Below are 18,725 nucleotides of genomic sequence, written 5' to 3'. Positions count from 1 at the left end.
CCGGGCGTACGCGGCAGGCGCAACAGCTCGAAATGAAACGATTTTTGAGCCACAAAACTAACCCCACTGCGAAACGGGGGAAAAGGGGGAGACGATGGGTAGGAAAACAGAAACTTCCCTGTGTGCCCTCCAAACTAACGCGTGCGATAATAATAACAATAATAACAACAGCAATAATCAATGGGAAGCAGCAGAATATGGCAAAATGCCTTCCGCTTCGCTGCGAAAAAAATAAACCACACACACACACACATACACACGCACACAGATACATGCTAGCCGAGCGGATCGATTCCAGATGGTGCAGCACAAGAAATAGCAGCAGAAATAGAAATAGAAATTAAAAACTCCCTTCCTTCCTTCCGCTTTCCTTCCACCTAAACTATCGCTGGGTGGGACAAAAAAGGGGGGGGTGTTAAGGGATGTGGAGAGGAGAGGAGGGGGTTTACGGGGTACGGTGAACTCCGAAACTGCGGACTTCGGTGCGGCCCCACGGGACCCAGCCAGCGGACCAGCGTGTGATTTTCCCGGAACAGGCCACGAACCCCCGAAGGCGAAGGGAGGAACGGAGGAAATCGCTGCGGAAACATTGAACTGCTGTGTTGCTGCATACAAAGTTAAAGTTTCTGCAACGAACGGGGAAAAAAGCACACACATGGCCACGAAAGTTTGGAATCCAGCTGGGCGAAAAACGGGGGAATGGTGGGGGGGGGGGGGAGAGGAATGGAACCCACTGGAGGTCGTTGATTGATTTTCCTCCCTTCCTCCCGTACCGCCCTAGGGGGAAAAAAAACCGGATCCAGTGTCCAGTTTTTCCACCCCTTTTTTGGGAAATGGGGTGGGAGGGGGGGGGGGTGGATTGGTGGTGCACAAACTTTCAAACTTCTTTCAAATCCCGCAAAGGACGCACGAATGCCTGGCGAGGCTCCCCAGGAACCGGCCACCAACACGCCTCCCCCCCCCCCCTTCCCCATCTTCCCTCACCCTTTTTCACCTCCCCATATGTGTTCTCGTTTTGTAAGGGCCGGTTTTACCTGTTTTGTTTTTTAGTTTTTGTTGTTGTTTTATGCACCAGATATGCACCAGTTCAGCCCGGGGGGGGGGGGGGAGGTCGAGGAGGGGGTTGCACTTTCTAGATCTCGCGCACTGCACTGCACTGGCTGTGGGCTGGGGCTGCGACCCCACGCTCGAGGTTCGATACGGGGCAGGGGTGAGGGGGGTGAGGGGGGCTCGTTTGCACTGACTTTGGTCTGATTGAATGGGGCCTTGTTTTTGGGGGAAGGTTCCGTTTTCTCGCCTCTTCCCCAACACACACACACACACACACATACACACACACTAGTGTCACCCACCTGGATCCGGGAGATTTTCCTGCGGAGTGGTGGTGATGTTGGTGGACCGGAATCGATCGGCAAAATCGGAACTGCAGCAACCGCACCACAGGGGATCCACACTGTTGAACGAACTTTCCACTAACGAGGGTTCAAAGGGATGACCGGCCCCAGTAAAGGGGGGGGGGTGGAGGGGGAGGAGGGTTGTAGGGGTTGATACACGGTGGTCACCGACCAGGGCAGTCGCGGTGCTACAAACCCGACACCAGCGCCGCGACACCTAAGCTCCCTAAGGTGGGGTTCGTCGTCTAGTCGCGTGTGCGTGGTTGGCGCAGCCCGTACTGCTGGTCGCACTGTCAAAAAAGCACGGCCCGGGTGCGCGACTTGTTTGCAGTGAAATGTGGCGTGGTGAAAAGCTGGAGCAAGTGAAACGTTGGCCTCCACCTTCCGCTGCCCGACTCACGACTCCGAGCCCAGCGAGCGAGCGAGCGACGAGACCCCGAATCGACGGGGTGCCACAATACACACACAAACGCGAGCGAGCGAGCGCGCGCCCGAGTATACAACAAAAAAGAAAGCGTACCAGCTACCCCATTCACACTGCGAACGTCTTTATTTTGAAGGAACCAAGCGGGAGGGCGAGGCTTTTTTCCTTCTTTTTTTTTGTTTTTTTTTTTGGCAGTGCCAGAAATTTTGGCAGGCCCGGTAAGCGCCCGAAAGCGAGACGGAAGTGGCCGCACGCATCTTCTGTCTCCGAATGTGTTGTTGTTGTTGTTATATTGCGGGCTTTTCCATTTCTTTTCTATCGCATGTGTGGTGCTTTTGATAAGAAGAGGTTGCGCGTGTGTGTGTGTGTGTGTGTGTGTGTGTGTGTGTGTGTGCGCACACGTTCATTAGGCTCCGTTTGATGCGTCCCGCAGATCCACCCCCAAAGGGGTGACACGGGTAGGATGGGGGTTCATCGCTTCGCCTCTCGTTGAAGTCTTTCGTCTACGCGTTTCTAGAAGGCACGTGCGCAACAATTAAAGCCAGTTTAATGAGCGGCGGTGCGGGATAGAATTGAAAAAAAGAAGAGGAGAGGGGAGGGGTGGTCAGGGAGGGATGGGGAAGAAAATTAGAAAGCATAAAGCGCAGCATAGAATCAATAAATCACACACGTTCTAAAGCAATCCCCAGGGCTTGCTTGTTAATACGTCCCGAATCGCCACGGCGTAACGAACGCAGGGGTGCGTGCTGTATCATCATTCCCCACCCACCCCTACGCACCCCTACTCCACCCTCGTATGTTACATCATTGAATTAAAATGATGTTTTCGGAAGAAAAACACGAACGCACGGCGTTTTTTTTGTTCGTTAATGTTCTCTCTCACACACAAACACACACGTTCAAGCACACGCTTGAGCGATGCTTTCTTTTATTCTAACGGCCGTCTTTACCCTCCGTCTCTCCTCCTCCCCCTCCCCAAACAATAACAATCTAGAACAGATATTCACACAGCGAGGGCAACGAGGGGAGCAATTAAAAAAAATGGAAGGAAGAACAGAAAAAAAACGAAACGTCGTCAGTTCTCCAGGGGTGCGTGCTCTTTGTGCCTGCTTTTGTTTTTCCCGCCGCACGTCGTCCCAAGTATCGCACACGCACGCGGCAGCACGTTCATATCTCCTCCGGCTCGTCCGACATGTCCGAATCGTCCGAGTAGCTGTAGTACGCTTTCGCTTTCTTGCGCTCCCGCCGCTTGCTCTTTGCCTGGCTCTTGCCACCGGTCGGTGCTGGGGGCGGTGGAGCCGCTCCGTCATCGTCATTATCATCGCCGCCACCATCGTCCTGCTGCTTGGGCGGGTCCTGCTTGGGCGGTGCAGCTTCATCCGCCGCCGGCTCATCCGCGGCCGCCGCACTCTTCTGCTTCTTCACCAGCTCGACCAGATACTTGTAGCGGGCGACGCACTCCTCCTTCGACTTGCCCGGCACGCTGTTCGCGATCTTCTGCCAGCGGTCGTAGTTGGCCGACTTCGGGTACTTCTGGATGGCGACCTCGAGCGCCTGCTGCTGCTGCTGCGTCCAGGTGCTGCCGCTCGCTGCCAGTTCGCCGCCGCCGCCGGTGGCGGTATCGCGCGTTTTCGTCTTCACCTTGGCGACCGGTGCGCCCGCCGAGCCTCCGCTCTCGTCCCCCCGTGCCCCATCGGACTGGTGGGGCAACCGGTAGCCGCACTCCTTCATCTTGGCCGCCATGTACGTGATCTCCTCGACGCTGCGCTGCATCAGCTCGGCTATCAGCTCCCACCGGTTGCTCGTACCGCCCGGGTACTTCTTGACCAGCCGCACCAGCTCGACCAGATCGTCCTCCGTCCACAGCCCGCCCGACTGGGGCAGGGGCGCGGTGGTGCTGGCGCCTGCCCCTTCCACCGGCTGGCCCGGCTTGTTGATGCGCTGGCTGTACGCGGCCAGCTCTTCGTCCGTCTTCTCCGGCACCACCATCTTCTTGGAGCGTTTGCGCAGGATGCGGTTCTCCTTGTCCTTTGCCCGCTGCTCCTCGAGCGAGGCCTGCAGCTCGATCTCGTCCTTCTCGCTGGAATTACAACAAATTTGGAGCAAATTACGTTTCGCTCAAATTGACCCGAGTGGCCCGCTCACTCACCGTTGCAGCTCCTCTTCCCGCTGCTTCTTCTGCTCCGAGTAGAGCGCGAACAGGTGCCGTATGGCGCCGGGCGTCCCCGTCACCGTGCACCACAGCCACACCGGTATCTGGCAGGGCAGCGTGTTTTTCATGCTCGGCAGGGGAATTTCGTTGATCAGCTCCTCCAGCTGCACGTTCGTTTGCTTTTTCTTGTTCAGCTTCTTCAGCTTGCTGCCCACGATTTGTTCCTGCAAAGGCAAAGCAGTACTTAATACCGAAAACAAAACCCCCGGAAAACGCTTTCCTCCTTTTAAAGGGCGCTTACCGCCGTGTACTTCTTCTCGAAGTAGGCCGCCCACGCGACAAAGTACTGCATCACCGTGATCACCACGAACAGGATGGCGGCACTCTCGGCCATGCCCATCTTCCGGACGTGCCGGTAGTAGTACAGCGCCGACTTCCAGTTCGGCATGCCCTCCTTCAGCACCTTGTCGTACTTCTCCCGCCGGCCCGGATCCTTCAGCACCTCGTACACGGACACGAGGTTGCGGAAGCGTATGTTCGCGTCCTCCGCATCGCTCTTGTCCGGGTGCAGCACGACCGACAGCGTGCGGAACGCGCGCTTGATCTCGGCCAGCGTCGCCGTCTGGTTGATGTTTAGCAGCGTGTAGAAGTTTTCGTTCACCTCCTCGACCAGATCGAACAGCTCCATGTCCTCCGAGCCCCAGCCGTGGGCCACGGTTGCCGGGACGGCGACGAGCAGGGCGACCGCAAGCAGCAGCAGCTGCCCCGGTCCCATTTTTGTTTAGGTTTTTGGGGCCGCAAAAAAACAACAACGGAAGCGATGTGCAACCGAACTTTCGCTTTCTGGGGGCGGCCCTGGCCAACCCAAACCCGCGTCGCGTATGTGGACTCTTCACGGGGGCGAACCTTTAACCCCCGCCTGCAATTGTTTATACGTCACCTTTGCTTACGAATGCGACACACGCACACACACGCACACAGTGGCGTTTGTTGACGGCTGGCATCGGCCGGGCAGTAGCTTCGGGTAACAATGCGCTTTTTATAGCAAACTGTCAAACTGACAAGTACCAAAGGCAACTAGATTTCCCTGTTTTCCATTGCTATGGGAAGATTTTTTCACAAATAGGGAAAAATGTTAATACAGTGGAGCGCAGTTCGGATACCTTTTATCCGGCTGTCCGTTTATCCGTGAAAAATGACTGTTTAATACAAAGGTGACATTGCGTGCTGAGGAGCATATTTGAAAAAAGCGGTTATCAGAGCACATCGTCATATTCTCATTGGTCATTCCAATATTCCTATTGGAAAAACATGAAGGTAATAGATGCTGCCTAGATTTTACCAAAACCTAATAAAAATTAAAATAAAAGAGGAATTTGTGATAAAATATATATTTGGACTCATTATCCGTATTATTCGAGTAACCGGGCGAGGTCGAGTGCCGATGAGCCCGGGTGAACGGCGTTTCATTATATGGCTGAACAAATCACTATACGAATTCTACTATTTTTCCTAAGCTAAATTTCTACGCTGCACATGCAATACCGGGTATGGCTTTACGACTGGAACTGTATCAGTTAGAAACTCCCGACCAACTATTCAAGTATCGTTCCGAATTCGAATCCGGAATAAATACAGGCACTGTTCTAGAAAATAAATCGAATTGCGAGCTATCTCTGGGCCGAAATGAGTTCATTATCGGTCGCAGAACCGGTATTTATTTATGATAGGTTCCAGGACCAGCAGAGGTTCATGATCAGTTCCAGAACCGGTATGGGTCCAGTATCAGTTCCAGTACTGGTATGGATTCATGATAGGTTCCATGGCAGCTAGGGGTTCATGGTAGGTTCCAGAACCGGTTTGGGTTCATGACTCGGTTCCAAGACTGGTATGGGTTTATGATAGGTTCCAGGATCGGTAAGAGCTAGTGATAGGTTCTAGGGCCTGTATGGCCAGTATTGGCTCCACGACCGGTATGAGTTTAGTATCGGTTCCTGGACCGGAAATTAGGTTATGTTCACTTCTTGAATCAGAAAAGGTGATGTATTGGTGTCAGGATCAGTACGGGTTTGGTTTTGGTTTTAGGGTGTCTTAAGGGGTAAGGGGATAAGCTCCTCATTTTAATTCGGTTTCCAGACCATTGTTTTCTGCGTACTCTTTACAGTAAAGTGTATCAATAATCAATAATTTTCTCCTTCTCTATAGTTCCGACCCAATCGCGAAGAAGTAATCAATTTTCAAATTAGGCTGTTACTGAGAATTTGTTTTAGACGATAGGTAAATCTCTGTCCGTTGGTGAATTTAACTCGATACTTGATCTAGTTTTTTTTTTAAATCCTTTCTTCTAGAGTACATTCATTTAAAATAGTACAATAATATTTGATAGTGATTTTAAACAGTAATCAACGCATCCTATGATACACGGGTGAGCAGTCAAGTGATCGAATTGATGAAACATTAATGTACAATTCTCTATACAAATCATATTCTTCAATGAAATTACCCGAGCAAGATGTCGCACGTGAATAGGAGAACTTAATTTAAAATTGACCGTTTTTCAATCCGTTTTTCGAACATAAACCAGTGCGCACGCTGCACCAGCTTCATTTTCTTTCCACCGAAATCAACTCCACACGTGTGATGGGTTTTTTTTTTGAATCAGCGATCTGATGACTTCACATGATTTATTTCGTTCACTAGCAGCACTTTAAAAGATGTTCTCTCTCTCTCTTTATCTCTCCCTCTCCGCACCAAGCATGCCGACCAAACGACTCTACACTTTACTCGGTGATAGCCTCTGTGGATTGTGGATGAAAGAAGTGAAAAAAAGGAAACCCAATCAGTAAATGTTTCTACACAATGCTTTAGTACATCATGCTTCACACAACACACACACACACACACTCGGCATACAAAACTCTTAAACTTGGTCGAAAGAAAGGGGGTTAATCGTTTTTAGTTTAGGGCGGAAGGCAAACACAATCGAACGGCGTTAGTTGTTCATTTTGTTTAGCTTTTCACAAATCAAATTCGGAACGCAAAAGCAATTCAAACCGAGACACTCCTAGCAAACTTACGACCGCGTTCATCGGGTAAACAAACGGAAGCGGAACACTTATCATTTCTCATCTGCAAAACATAACGGAAGGGATTATTGAAGGGGGACACGAATGCGATTGCACTTAATGGTGTGAATGTGACAAGCGGAGCCGTTCCGTCTCAACCGGAAATCGGAGGGTTAAGTTTTCAAATTTAAATATGTTGTCCATTAGGATTAAATCTTTGCGGTACCACCAATACAGCGCCATCGCATTATAAATTAAAAATACGGACAAAAAGGCGGTCTTAAATAAAAGCAAGAAGAGAACAAAGGGGAAAACAAGCTTCCAACCCTTAAAGCTTATAAGAAAACTGAATCCTTCAACCATCACATCGTTTCCTACTCGTTAATTGAAGACAATTGCTTCCCATAAAGAGCATAAATGATAGAGTACAACGATTAACCGTAGATTTGTTAAATCAATAAAATACAATCTACGATCAAAGCATTTCGATCTAGCCCCAAATATGAGCCGTTGCACATCCTGCGCGTGAACGAAAACGTTCAAATCTGTTGCTATTAATAGCCCAAAAAAAGGCATCCAAAACCACCTCCAAATGATGCAACAGGAGACACCGGCCACCAAAGGACCAGACACCCCCGAAACCCTCTGGAGCTGGTTGACGACCGCATTGACCGCGTTTGCTCGCGGGACACCTTGCGGGCACCGCGCAACACTCCCCTCTGCTGCCAAACACGCTCCTCTACTTACTTTCCGGCTTGCCGTTCTGCCACTTGGTGAACTTGATGTGCGAGTCATCGCGCCGGACCGCCTGAGCCCGCAGTTCCGGCTTCAGCGCCTTCCGGAGCAGCCGGGCGGCAATGTTGGAGTAGTTAATGTAGCTAAAAAGGCGAACCAAAAAAAACGGCAAAACAGTTAGCACAACTCGGTTACATAACAATGGTTGCCCGAGGAGCACACACACACTCAAGAGGGGCAGCCGCCGTCCCTGCCTGTGCCACAAACTCACTTCAATCCAGCAGCTCTCCATGCGGCCATTTTGGTGATACGCGGGGTGCGGGGTGGGTTTCAAAAAAACGTCTGCAATGAAAAGTGGACACTGAGCAAAGCGGCCGGAATAGTCGGGGCAGATTTTGAGCCGCAACGGGGGAAACAACAAGGCTACCTACCGCTGTTATCGAAGTGGCGGAAAGTGACGGCCAGAAGTGTCTATGTGTGTGTGTGTGTTTTGCGCAATGTGCGACGGTCGGGTACGGGGCCTCACTTCTGACAGCTGTCACGCGGATGACACAACCAGACAGATACGGATCACTTTCATTGTTATTTTTTTAGATAAAATTTCACACAAAATGCTTTATTAAGTAGTTAAAAACGAGTCTGCCAATTTGGTAGAGTTTGTGAACAAATTAATAATTATTTTTCCGTTGAAATTGCCCGTCTAGGTAGTTCAAGCACTCGAAGGTAGCACCTGTCAGCTAACAACCTTACCGTATAGTTGCATTTGTGTAGTGATGGGAGCTCGGAATCGAACCTACCCGATTCCGTGTTCGGAATAGGAAAATTTCATTTTGGAAGCGGGACATTTCGGATTTGGAAACGTCAGAATCGTCCCGAAAATGTTTGAAGCGTTGATGGAACCAGTATACTGGCAACAAAAGGCCTTTTATACTGCCCGGTTTACGGTGTTCAAGTGTTTCGGTGCGATCGTGAGGGAGGCGGTGAACTCCGATCATTCCATAGAAGTTTTTGAAAAGAATTTGGATACTTTTTCTTTGTATTTTTCCGTTGTTTTGTAGTTTTTTTGTTGTTCCCCAAAACCGGTGTGGAACTGTGGGTGCGATCCGGAGAACTCATCTCTAATCTGAACGTGTCTGGTAGCGTCCCAGCGAGTAGTTTGGGTTGAAGTTCCGATTGATAATTCCCAAAATGAGTGCCATTATTATTCAGACAATTTTTGATGAGTTTGTTCATTTTCAAGTTAATTTTTATTTTCAAATATGTAGTATATTGTACCAGTATAACAATTTTCTTTGTTATTTTAAGTTGAAATAAAATAGCTGGTTTTGCACCGCCAACCTAAACTACCCAAGTGCCACAAATCCACTAAACGACCACTAAACGGCTTCTAAACGCCTCAAATTCTCTACCTAAACGGAATATAGAAAGACTTCGTTTAGCAGACGCCAAACGACTCATGCATTCTAAAAATAGCAAAAAAGCTGGTGGCGCCATCTGTTTGTGGGATACCCAACCTGTGGAGCTTCCTCGCTTGGAGGAGAGCTTTCTCATTTCCTCTGTACTGTTGTATGGTTTCGCATTGAAGTTATGCATCGCTAGAACTAGAACAGCGATACGATTGTTTAAATACTAAACTCAAACGGAAACTACCAGTACTGAAACAAGTGAGATTTGAGAAATGGTCGTTGGTGTTGATACCCACGTATCTGACCACACGACCATTCATATAGATTTTTGCTCAGAAAGTTAGAAGGCTATATAGGTCATTATAAGATGAAACTTGTCGAAACACATTGCAAGAAAAGGATAGCAATATAATGATGAGTATTACAATACGCCATCTGTTGATCAAACCAATGAAGCTGTGAAGCTTTCATTTTTTTTCCTATGGATATTCAATTTTCCAGTCGTTTAAGCTTAATCTGTGACGCTTGGGTACCCAAATAGCCAGAATTGCTTAAGCAGCTCATTTTGGCACGCTAAAGATCGCTGCTCTAATTCACCTTTTGCAGTAGATAAACAGCATCAAAGTTCTATGTGGGTCTTTCAAACAGCGCCTAAGCAGCTTCCTTATGTCACGATGCCAGGGATTATTTTTCTTTGTGTTTTATTTTCAAGCAAGCGTCATCGATGAAATAAACAACAAGATTTGTTTCGTTTAAACACATATGTATATTTTTAAATCTTTTGTATTGATGAATTACACAAAATTTTACACAATTTACTGATAATTCACAATCACTTCACTCAATATTCATTCTTCAATTAACGAATCTAACTTGTGCAGCAGCAATGAGATTATTGCCGGCGTCCGTCTTTGACACTTTGACAAGAGCCATCTCGTACCGATGTCATGCATTAAAAAGCTATAAAGTTCCACCAAGTTCGGTACCCTTTCTTAACAAGCTTTCAAGTTCCATCATGAACCCTACACATAGTGCTAATCAGCCGCAAAGTACCAAAGAGTACCATGTGCCTGTTAAAAAGCTCCATAGTTCCGCAAAGTACCGTCTATCTCTTAATCAGCCACAAAGTACGACATCGGAACGATTTTTCGTTAAAAAGCCCTAAATCAGCTATAAAGTACGAGCTGGCTATTTGGGTATATACCCGAAATCGACCAGGACTATCTGGACTATTGAGAACTGATCCGGACTGATCCGAATTTGGAGTCGATGAATCCGAAGTTTTTTGCCATGCACTCCCCCCCCCCCCCCCCCTAACCTCCTCTCTCACTTGAATAGCTCGGACTAACTTTGAGCCCAATTCTGTTGGGTACCGAAGTCGGATTGATACGAATCCGGAAAAAATATATTTACCCATCACTAATTCTAGTGCCCATTCTTAAGGAGATTCGAAAATAGACACCGTTTCGAAGGCAATTTCGATTCCGGAACCGATTCCACGTTCAATTCCGGAGATGATTCCGGTTCCGGGCCTATTATCCGGAATCGATTCCAGAAAAATTTGGAACTGATTTCGACGAAAACTTCATTTATCCCATCACTAGTTTATTATGTCAAACTCATGCACAAGGTTGCTAGATCAGAGATGGGACAGACTATTTGTTTTTGTAAAAGTAAATTTATATTTTTGATTTTTGATTAAAATACAGTGTTGTAGGAAGTTAAGAAAATATTGGTTTAAAAACAGTTCATGTTTCAGTTAAACTTTTCCAAATGAGGTTAATCAATGGTAAAAAACACAGCTGTCAAAAACAGCGCCCGTGTTTACATGAGCAAAGTTTCATTGTTTTCTTCGACGAACTTGTTCCCAAAAATCAACTAGAAGCTTTCATTTTTCCTATGAGAATTCTGCCCAATCCTGCTGCCTGCTGGTCTCTCTGCCAGTGTGACCAGCGTATAATTCCCCTTCTCTCCCTCCACCTACTGGAATCAAAACAAAAGCCCTGTTCAGCGTTTTTGACAGCTGGCAACCCGAAAGCAGCGCTTCCCGAAACGCAAGACAGGTTGTTTGTTGGCATATCTCCCCGCTCCGTTCCGATCCCTTTGGGCCGCAGGCCACCACCAAAGTCGGAGTGCATTTTGACGTCTGCCTGCGAGGAAGACAGCAACCCGTGGACGTCGTCGTCGTTGTCGCTGAGGGTCCACAGCAACCAATCCCCACCACCCGACCAGCGGGAGTTCCGTCGTCACATCATCATCGCCATCGTCGTCCGTAATTTCGGGTGCGAGTGTTTCCGCGTACGTAAGGCTCCACTGGTCCAGCACACGATACGGGCAGTGATCGACAAAGACAAAAAAAACACCCACCCCGCGCTCCGCAACCGACCAAAACAAACGTCCGCGGAATGAACCACACTGGGAGCCCGAATCGCAGCAACCATACGCGGGCACCATATTCGTACAGCCGCCAGGGCAGCCAGCAGCCCACCGTTCGAGCCAGCGTTGACGCGGCGTGCTAGTTTTTCGGCTGGCCAGCAGCAGCGACGGAGTGCGCGGAAGGGAAGAGACAGACAACCCCATCATCATTAACAGCCAGACAACGGTGCGTTTGTGTAAGTAGTGAAGAACGTGGAGCGAGTGGGGGAGGATGGGAGGCTAGTGCAAACTAAAATCCTCCCCCTCTGTTTGTCGTGACATTGTCAGCTGAGCTGATGGCCACACACACACACACGCGCGCGCGTACGATCGCCACCGCTTAGTGGTCAGTGGACAATTAAATGGTTCTAATCGCTTGCGTTGTTTCGTTTCCCGCTTTGCAGGCACGGAACGGAATCGCTTTATCCTATCCTGGCACAGGGAATTCCCCCCCGGGAAACCGTAATAGCCCGCTGTAACGCACAACTTTTAGTATTGAGCCGTCTACGACGGCCGGGAAGAGCGAGTAAAGCCGGGAGAAAACACAGCCACCCGACCACGGTTGGCATGCGACGCGCGTGAGCCAGGCGTAAGAAGCGGTAGCAGCACGGACGGGCGGTTTTTCTTTTGCAAAAGGTGAGCTGGTTAACAAGGGGAATGATTTGGGATTAAAATGCACGGCTGGGGGTCCCGTCAACTCGTACGATTCTGTAACATGCCCGTCATGGGCTCAAGCCTAGAATGGACCGTCCCCTCCCGTAGCAAGGAATGACTTTTATCCGGCTGCGTGGTACTGAATTAAGTCCTGAATTCTATTACGCCAAATAGAAGAAGAAGAAGATGCGCGGCAGCATAACGCGAGATTGTGCATAGAGAGAGAGAGAGAGAGAGAGAGAGAGAGAGAGCTATTTTGAAAATCCAAACCCCACAACAAGCCGCTCGCGAAGCTTTGGTGGCGCGATGAATCATATCGTTGCTTTTACAAAACGGCAGGAAGATGAGCAATCTATCACCTCCCCCTCTCCGCCTTTGACCGCACTCAACATATCGGTGAACAATTGTCAAGGTCCTACTGCACGGTGTTACGATCTTGTGATGTGATGATGTGCAAAAGCTCCAAAGGAAGGGATCGAAAAACCGGTTCGCGCTGGCGGTGGTGGCTCGACCAACTGCGAAACCGAAACCTCTCGAGCCCCGGGGTCAAGCATCAGACGAGGGGGTCTGGGGGGATGTTCGAGAACGGTTGCATCAACAGTTTCAAGGGCCGTATGCTCGCGGTCAACGTCAATGACCTTCTGCGTGTGCTCTCATTCTCTCTTTCGGCGCGGTCTGCTTTTATGCTGGCTATGCGAAGGGATGAGATTCCACCGCAAACGACCTTGCCGACGACTCGGAAGAATCCGTTCAATTTTTGTTGTTTTTTTTCTTCTTCTTTTTTCTCTTCTCGTTCCCATCCCGTTTGCATGTCTGCGAAGGGGCACCGCGAGCTAGGGTCACTATTTGTGTGTAAGCATGGCTTTTTTGCTGTTGTTGGTTTGGGATGAGATCAGTTGCAATACTACTCAAACGATCGGCAGTGTTGTTCTAACGTGTAACAGGCAAAGCGTGTCATAGCTCTGCAATATTAGGAAGCTTCCATGTGATTGTATTTAAATTACGGTGCTTCACTGGGTGAGAGCAACGGCTGAAAATAGTTGTAAAATAATTGAAAGTACTGTACGCAGTGTACGTTTGTGTGCGATACGTGCGCCAGTCGATTGTAGAGTAATTTGCGTGACTGCCAACCATGCTAACCCTCCGCCCGAGACGCAACTTCAGTTTAGTTTAGTTTTGGTAGTGTTTCTAGATCTAGAGCGCTGGTAACTATTAATGTATTCTATGTTTAAATCAATAATTACATTCAGCTCAGAGGGACAGCTATGCAGAAAACATTTCTAGAAGGGTGTGTCGAGCAGATTTAAGACTAATATTCAAAATCATAGTAGGCTACTAGACGCAATGAGCGCACTTAAGCACCGATAGGAAGGCACAGTAGAGCGAGAATGAGTTTTTATCTTAAGTACTGAATTTCGATGTGTTTTATTTGCATTTAAAATCAGCTTTTTCAAAATGTTTTCAAATTCAATCAAAATCGATACTAGAGCTGCTAGCTCGACAATTGATAGAGGAGGTGATTTTTTAAAGCTAGATTGAAGTTTTGCTACAGTAGCTCTACACAAAATATGGGAAAAGCAGTGCTGCAAAATGTCATGAGCATCACGTGATGATCACCACCGAAAACAATAAACATATCTGTGGTAGCTTGATGCTCATTGCTGATACTCAATGAAAGTGCGTCATGACATGCCAAACGCGACGTGCTGCCAAATGCCACTGGTTGAGTCACCAACACTCATGACTGAAACGAAGCTCAAATCAGCTCACGTACACAACTGTGATGATCAGGGGGTGAGACTCATACAGTTGGCGGATTAATCACATATTGGATGACATTTTGTTTAACACCCAACTGTTGATCACTCACTTGGTCATGACATTTTCTCCCAATGAAAATCAGCATGTGGTCCCAAGGAGCAAAATGATCATGCTTTCTCTCTCTCTCTACTTTGATTGTCTTTCGGGTCAAACAGAGGGAGATACCATGCTCATTTTGTTTTTTTTTTTTTTGGAACTACTCGCACTCACCAAATATCTCCTATGACTATTGTGATGATCACCGACAGAAAATATCACGACCAAGTAATTGAGCAAGAGTAGGGTGCACAAAATGTCACCAAGGATGTGATGGTCGCAACAACTGTTTGAGTCTCACTTCTGATCAGTGTTGTTAATTGTCGACATTTTTTTTAATGATATTCGCAGTAAGCGGGTGTCAAAATCATTTTTTGATCATGATATTCATGGTTACCATGACACGACTTTCCAAAAGCGACAATCATTCGTGCAATAACAATCAATGCTTTTGCGATGATATGATTGCAAAAAATGTAGAATGAATGGCATTTGACATTTTTCATGAGACGCCAGAACTGCTTAATCGTGCATTTATCGATACATAGCCATTAGACCACTTGATATTTTCACTCAGTCAACCAGGAAAATGGTGTTATCTTACATGAGCTTATAAATTCACGTGAAAACACGAAAAAGGACCCATTTTTGATGAAGATCTAGTTCACTTGAGGTATGGCAAAATCAAAAAGTCAAATGATTGTAGCAGAAAAATATCATCGTTTTAAATGATATTTTTTTCCGTGATTGTCGAATGAATGCGAACTTGGATCTAGAATGCGATGCTTCAAAAAGTATCATTTTGTAAAATTTTATGTCGACGACTATCACCGTTCGCAACACTGCTTCTGATCATCATAGTACAGCTCGTGATGCTGAAATATTTTTTTTTTCGGCCGGAATTTGTCATAACTATGTCAGTGACATTTTGCAGAACTGATCACAGTAAAAAAAATCATGATATAGTGACTGACCAAACGTTGATCGCAAAATTGGTCACACCAATCGTTTTGAGTATGATCTCTGATTATCACAATTGAGTACGTGACGCTGAGATGCAATTTGTTTCAGTCAGACTTTTTCATGACATTGACAGTGACATTTTGCAGAACTGATCACAGTAAAAAAAGGCATGACATTTTGACTGACCTAGCATTGATTGCAAAAATGTCAGGAAGCATGCATTGGTCACACCAATCGTTTTGAGCATCACCTATGATTATCACAATTGAGTACGTGACGCTGACATGTATTTTGTTTCAGTCAGATTTTTTCATGACATTGACATTCATTCCATGACAGTGATATTTTGCAGAACTGATCACAGTAAAAAAAGTCATGACATAGTGCCTGACCTAGCGTTGATCGCAAAAATGTCACGAAGCATGCATTGACCAATCAATCACACCAATCGTTTTGAGTATCACCACTGATTATCACAATTGAGTGCGTGACGCTGACGGATTTTACTTCAGTCCGATTTTTTATTGACATTAACAGTGACATTTTGCAGCACTGCCTCCTATGCTAATGTTCCTTCTCTCTTTCTCTATTCCATGTGCAGCCAACATACTTCCTTGATGTGTTTTGGAGCGCCCATCGTAACGTTCCTACCAGTGCCAAAGCAACAAGCAGCAGCAGTAGCAGTAGCAGCAGGAGCAGGAGCAGCAGCAGAAGCAGCGTACGCACGAGTACGCATCCGCCGACCCGCCGGGGTTGGCCCACCGGAAGCAGCAGCAGCCTCACCGACCAGCCGCGTATGATGCCCTGCCCGGGGTTGAAGGTGTCGCACGTGATATTTGTGATCGTCATCGTGATAACGATAGTGTTCTACTCGTCGCTCAATGGCCGCCAGTTCATACTCGAGCAGCGTCGGTACGCGAACCATCGGAAGAACGACCCGAGCGCGCTGGTCGCGTCCAACCGGACCGTGCCGGGGGCGGCGGCGGCGGCAGCACCACCCGACAAGGCGCTGCTAGTGCCGGCGGGGCCACCGGTCGAGCCGGGCACGGTGCGCCAGAAGTGCAACGTGTTCCAGATGGTGGTGCAGCGGTGCGGGTTTGACGTGCTGCAGAAATCGGTCGAGCGGACGCAGCAGCAGCAGCAGCAGCAGCAGGCGGTGGACCGGAACCAAACCCAGCTGCTCCTCGCACAGCAGCGGGAGAAGGAGCAGCAGGAGCAGGAAACCGGTCCCGAGCACGTGGACAACATCCAGCGAATACCGAACCCGTCCGCGGTGAAGAGCGCCGCCGCGGCCGGGTCATCGTCCTCCTCTTCTTCCTCCTCCTCGTCCTCCTCGTTGCCGCCGGCGCCCCAGCCGACGGCGCTGGAGGCGGAGGGCGAGCGGGTGATCAAAACGCGCGACCTGTACCACTCCGGCCACCTGCCGGATGCGGCCTGCGTCGCCAACCTCTGCCCGCGCAACGGCACGGACGTGACGCTGCTGATCGTCGTCACGTCCGCGCCGACCCACCGGGAGCAGCGGCTCGCGATCCGGCAGGCCTGGGGCCACTACGGCAGCCGGCGCGACATCTCGATCGGGTTCATCGTGGGGCAGACGAACGATGCCCGGACGGAGGATCAGCTCGCGGCGGAAAGCTACATGTACAGCGATCTGATACGGGGGTACTTCATCGACAGCTACAGCAACCTGACGCTCAAGACGATCTCGATGCTCGAGTGGGCGAAGCTGCACTGCCCGAGCGCCTCCTTTCTGCTCAAGACGGACGACGACATGTTTATCAACGTGCCGAAGCTGCTGCAGTTCATGGAGGCGCACGGCAACCAGCGCCGGACGATCTTCGGCCGGCTGGCGAAGAAGTGGAAACCGATCCGGAACAAGAAGTCCAAGTACTACGTCAGCCCGGAACAGTACTATCCGCCCGTGTTTCCCTCGTTTACCACCGGTAATTCATTTTGGCTGCCGTTTTTAATCTTTCCTTTCTGCGCATTTTTGTTTGTTTGTTTGTTTCTAATGTGTCCTTGTTTGCTGCCGCTTCCTTGCAGGGCCAGCCTACCTGCTGACGGCCGACATCGTCGGCGAGATGTTCGACAAGTCGCTCAGCCAAACGTACCTCAAGCTGGAGGACGTCTACATGACCGGCATAGTGGCGCAGCTGCTCAACATACACCGGATCAACGTGAAGGAGTTCCTCAACCGGCGGATAGCGTTCAACCAGTGCAACATCAAGAAGGCGATCAGCATCCACATGGTGAAGAACAACGAGCAGCTCGACCTGTGGAAGAAGCAGGTCGACACGAGCGTCGCCTGCACGTAGAAGACATGTTTTGCCTTTTTGTTGCAACCCCCTCCCCCCCCCCCAACATTCTCCAGGTTTATCCGTTTTACAGGGTTTCGAATCATATAAGGGAATAGGTCAATCACTTAGGGGAATGTTGCAAATCGGCAGGGGAATGTCGCTAGCACGCTGTGGAAGTTTGCAATCATACAGGGGAATGTTGCAATCGACTAGGGGAATTTTGCAAGCATACGGTGGAGCTGTCATCAGTTCAGTCATCAGTCATCAGTCATCAATAAATCCTGCTGCGGAGCTATAATTAAACATGATAAATCAGTAAAATTAACGAAAAAATTTGGGGGATTTACAGCGGCACCCACAGTCCGATGACAGCTCCACAGTATGCTTGCAAAATTCCCCTAGTCGTTTGCAATATTCCACTATATGATTGCATACTTCCACAGCATGCTTGCGACTTTCCCCTACCGATTTGCAACATTCCCCCAAGTGATTGAACTATTCCCTTGCATGATTCGAAACATCCTGATTTGATTGCCTTTTGAGTTTGAGGCTACCCGCTTCACCATTAACAAAGCCCTTCCCTTCCTTCCCATCCATCACCTATCCTTCCTTCCATTGGGACACAGAACAAAACCCCATATACATTTAAAAAAGATATCACACACTACTATCGTTCCATTAAAACAACTTAGAGAAAGAGAGAAAGAAGGAAAGATCGAGAACGAGAGAGGGAGAGACAGAGAGATAGGGAGAAGAAGACGATGAGCCGAAGAGCAAACCCGTTTAGGCAAGATAATAAATTCGCAATCTCTTGTAATGTTATTTCATAACGAACAAACGAAACAAGCAAAGAAAACTATCCATTTCTCGTTTTTAGCAATACTCATTGTTTTTGTTTTGTACTAAAAAAAAAAAAAAATTACACGTTTTTGCTTCACAAGCAAATTAAAACAAAATGGACACAAGCGGAAAAAAGGAAAACATTAAATCGAACAAGCAAAGCGTGCGCGAGCATACATGCCTTTTAAAAGAAAAAAAAACAGCAACAAATTTGTGAATTTGTTACATTCCGTCGCTTTAAAGTGTGTGCGTGTGTGCGCTCGTGTGTGCGTGTATGAGTGTGTCTTTAAAAACGAAGCGTAATATACCACGTGCTCTAGAGACAAAACGTCCCTTCCCGCAATGAAAAGCTTGTGAAAATGTATAGCAAACTACCGTGTGTGAGTGTGTGAGTGTGTGTGCGTATTTTTCCCTTTGAGCGCCAAAAAACGGAGGAGTAGCTGTGTGAGTTTTAAATCTTTTTTTTTTTTAATTTGGGTCGTTGTTGTTGGGCGTGTGCGTGTACATGACACATCACCATGAT

At 48.2% G+C, this 18,725-nt stretch overlaps 3 protein-coding genes across 6 annotated transcripts; 1 reads left to right on the top strand and 2 right to left on the bottom strand.

The window, feature by feature from the left end:
• Positions 1–2,680: 2,680 nt before the first annotated feature.
• Positions 2,681–4,942, bottom strand: LOC121593399 (dnaJ homolog subfamily C member 1). Its single transcript, XM_041915702.1, has 3 exons — positions 4,272–4,942; positions 3,968–4,194; positions 2,681–3,898 (listed from the first exon to the last, which is right to left on the bottom strand). The coding sequence occupies exons 1-3, from the start codon at positions 4,743–4,745 to the stop codon at positions 2,986–2,988; spliced, it is 1,614 nt and encodes a 537-aa protein (XP_041771636.1). The 5' UTR covers positions 4,746–4,942; the 3' UTR covers positions 2,681–2,985.
• A 1,695-nt stretch (positions 4,943–6,637) lies between these two features.
• On the bottom strand, positions 6,638–8,312 carry LOC121593405 (protein stunted-like). Of its 3 annotated transcripts, XM_041915735.1 has the most exons (5): positions 8,202–8,312; positions 8,042–8,112; positions 7,783–7,913; positions 7,048–7,099; positions 6,638–6,767 (listed from the first exon to the last, which is right to left on the bottom strand). In XM_041915735.1, exons 2-4 carry the CDS (start codon positions 8,068–8,070, stop codon positions 7,089–7,091), a joined length of 171 nt encoding a protein of 56 aa, XP_041771669.1. In that variant the 5' UTR covers positions 8,071–8,112; positions 8,202–8,312; the 3' UTR covers positions 6,638–6,767; positions 7,048–7,088. The 3 variants fall into 3 exon arrangements, with proteins under 3 accessions (XP_041771669.1, XP_041771649.1, XP_041771659.1); XM_041915715.1 differs by lacking the exon at positions 7,048–7,099; XM_041915725.1 differs by lacking the exons at positions 7,048–7,099; positions 8,202–8,312 and having other exon boundaries at positions 8,042–8,195.
• A 2,727-nt stretch (positions 8,313–11,039) lies between these two features.
• LOC121593000 (beta-1,3-galactosyltransferase 5-like) lies at positions 11,040–18,242 on the top strand. Of its 2 annotated transcripts, none has more exons than XM_041915024.1 (4): positions 11,040–11,778; positions 11,996–12,227; positions 15,667–17,008; positions 17,109–18,242. In XM_041915024.1, the coding sequence occupies exons 3-4, from the start codon at positions 15,862–15,864 to the stop codon at positions 17,378–17,380; spliced, it is 1,419 nt and encodes a 472-aa protein (XP_041770958.1). In that variant the 5' UTR covers positions 11,040–11,778; positions 11,996–12,227; positions 15,667–15,861; the 3' UTR covers positions 17,381–18,242. The 2 variants fall into 2 exon arrangements, with proteins under 2 accessions (XP_041770958.1, XP_041770949.1); XM_041915015.1 differs by having other exon boundaries at positions 11,043–11,788.
• Positions 18,243–18,725: the final 483 nt, after the last annotated feature.

Source organism: Anopheles merus, chromosome X, assembly GCF_017562075.2.
Source record: "Anopheles merus strain MAF chromosome X, AmerM5.1, whole genome shotgun sequence".
NCBI classification, from domain to species: domain Eukaryota; kingdom Metazoa; phylum Arthropoda; class Insecta; order Diptera; family Culicidae; genus Anopheles; species Anopheles merus.
This window is presented reverse-complemented; position numbering and strand designations above follow the sequence as displayed.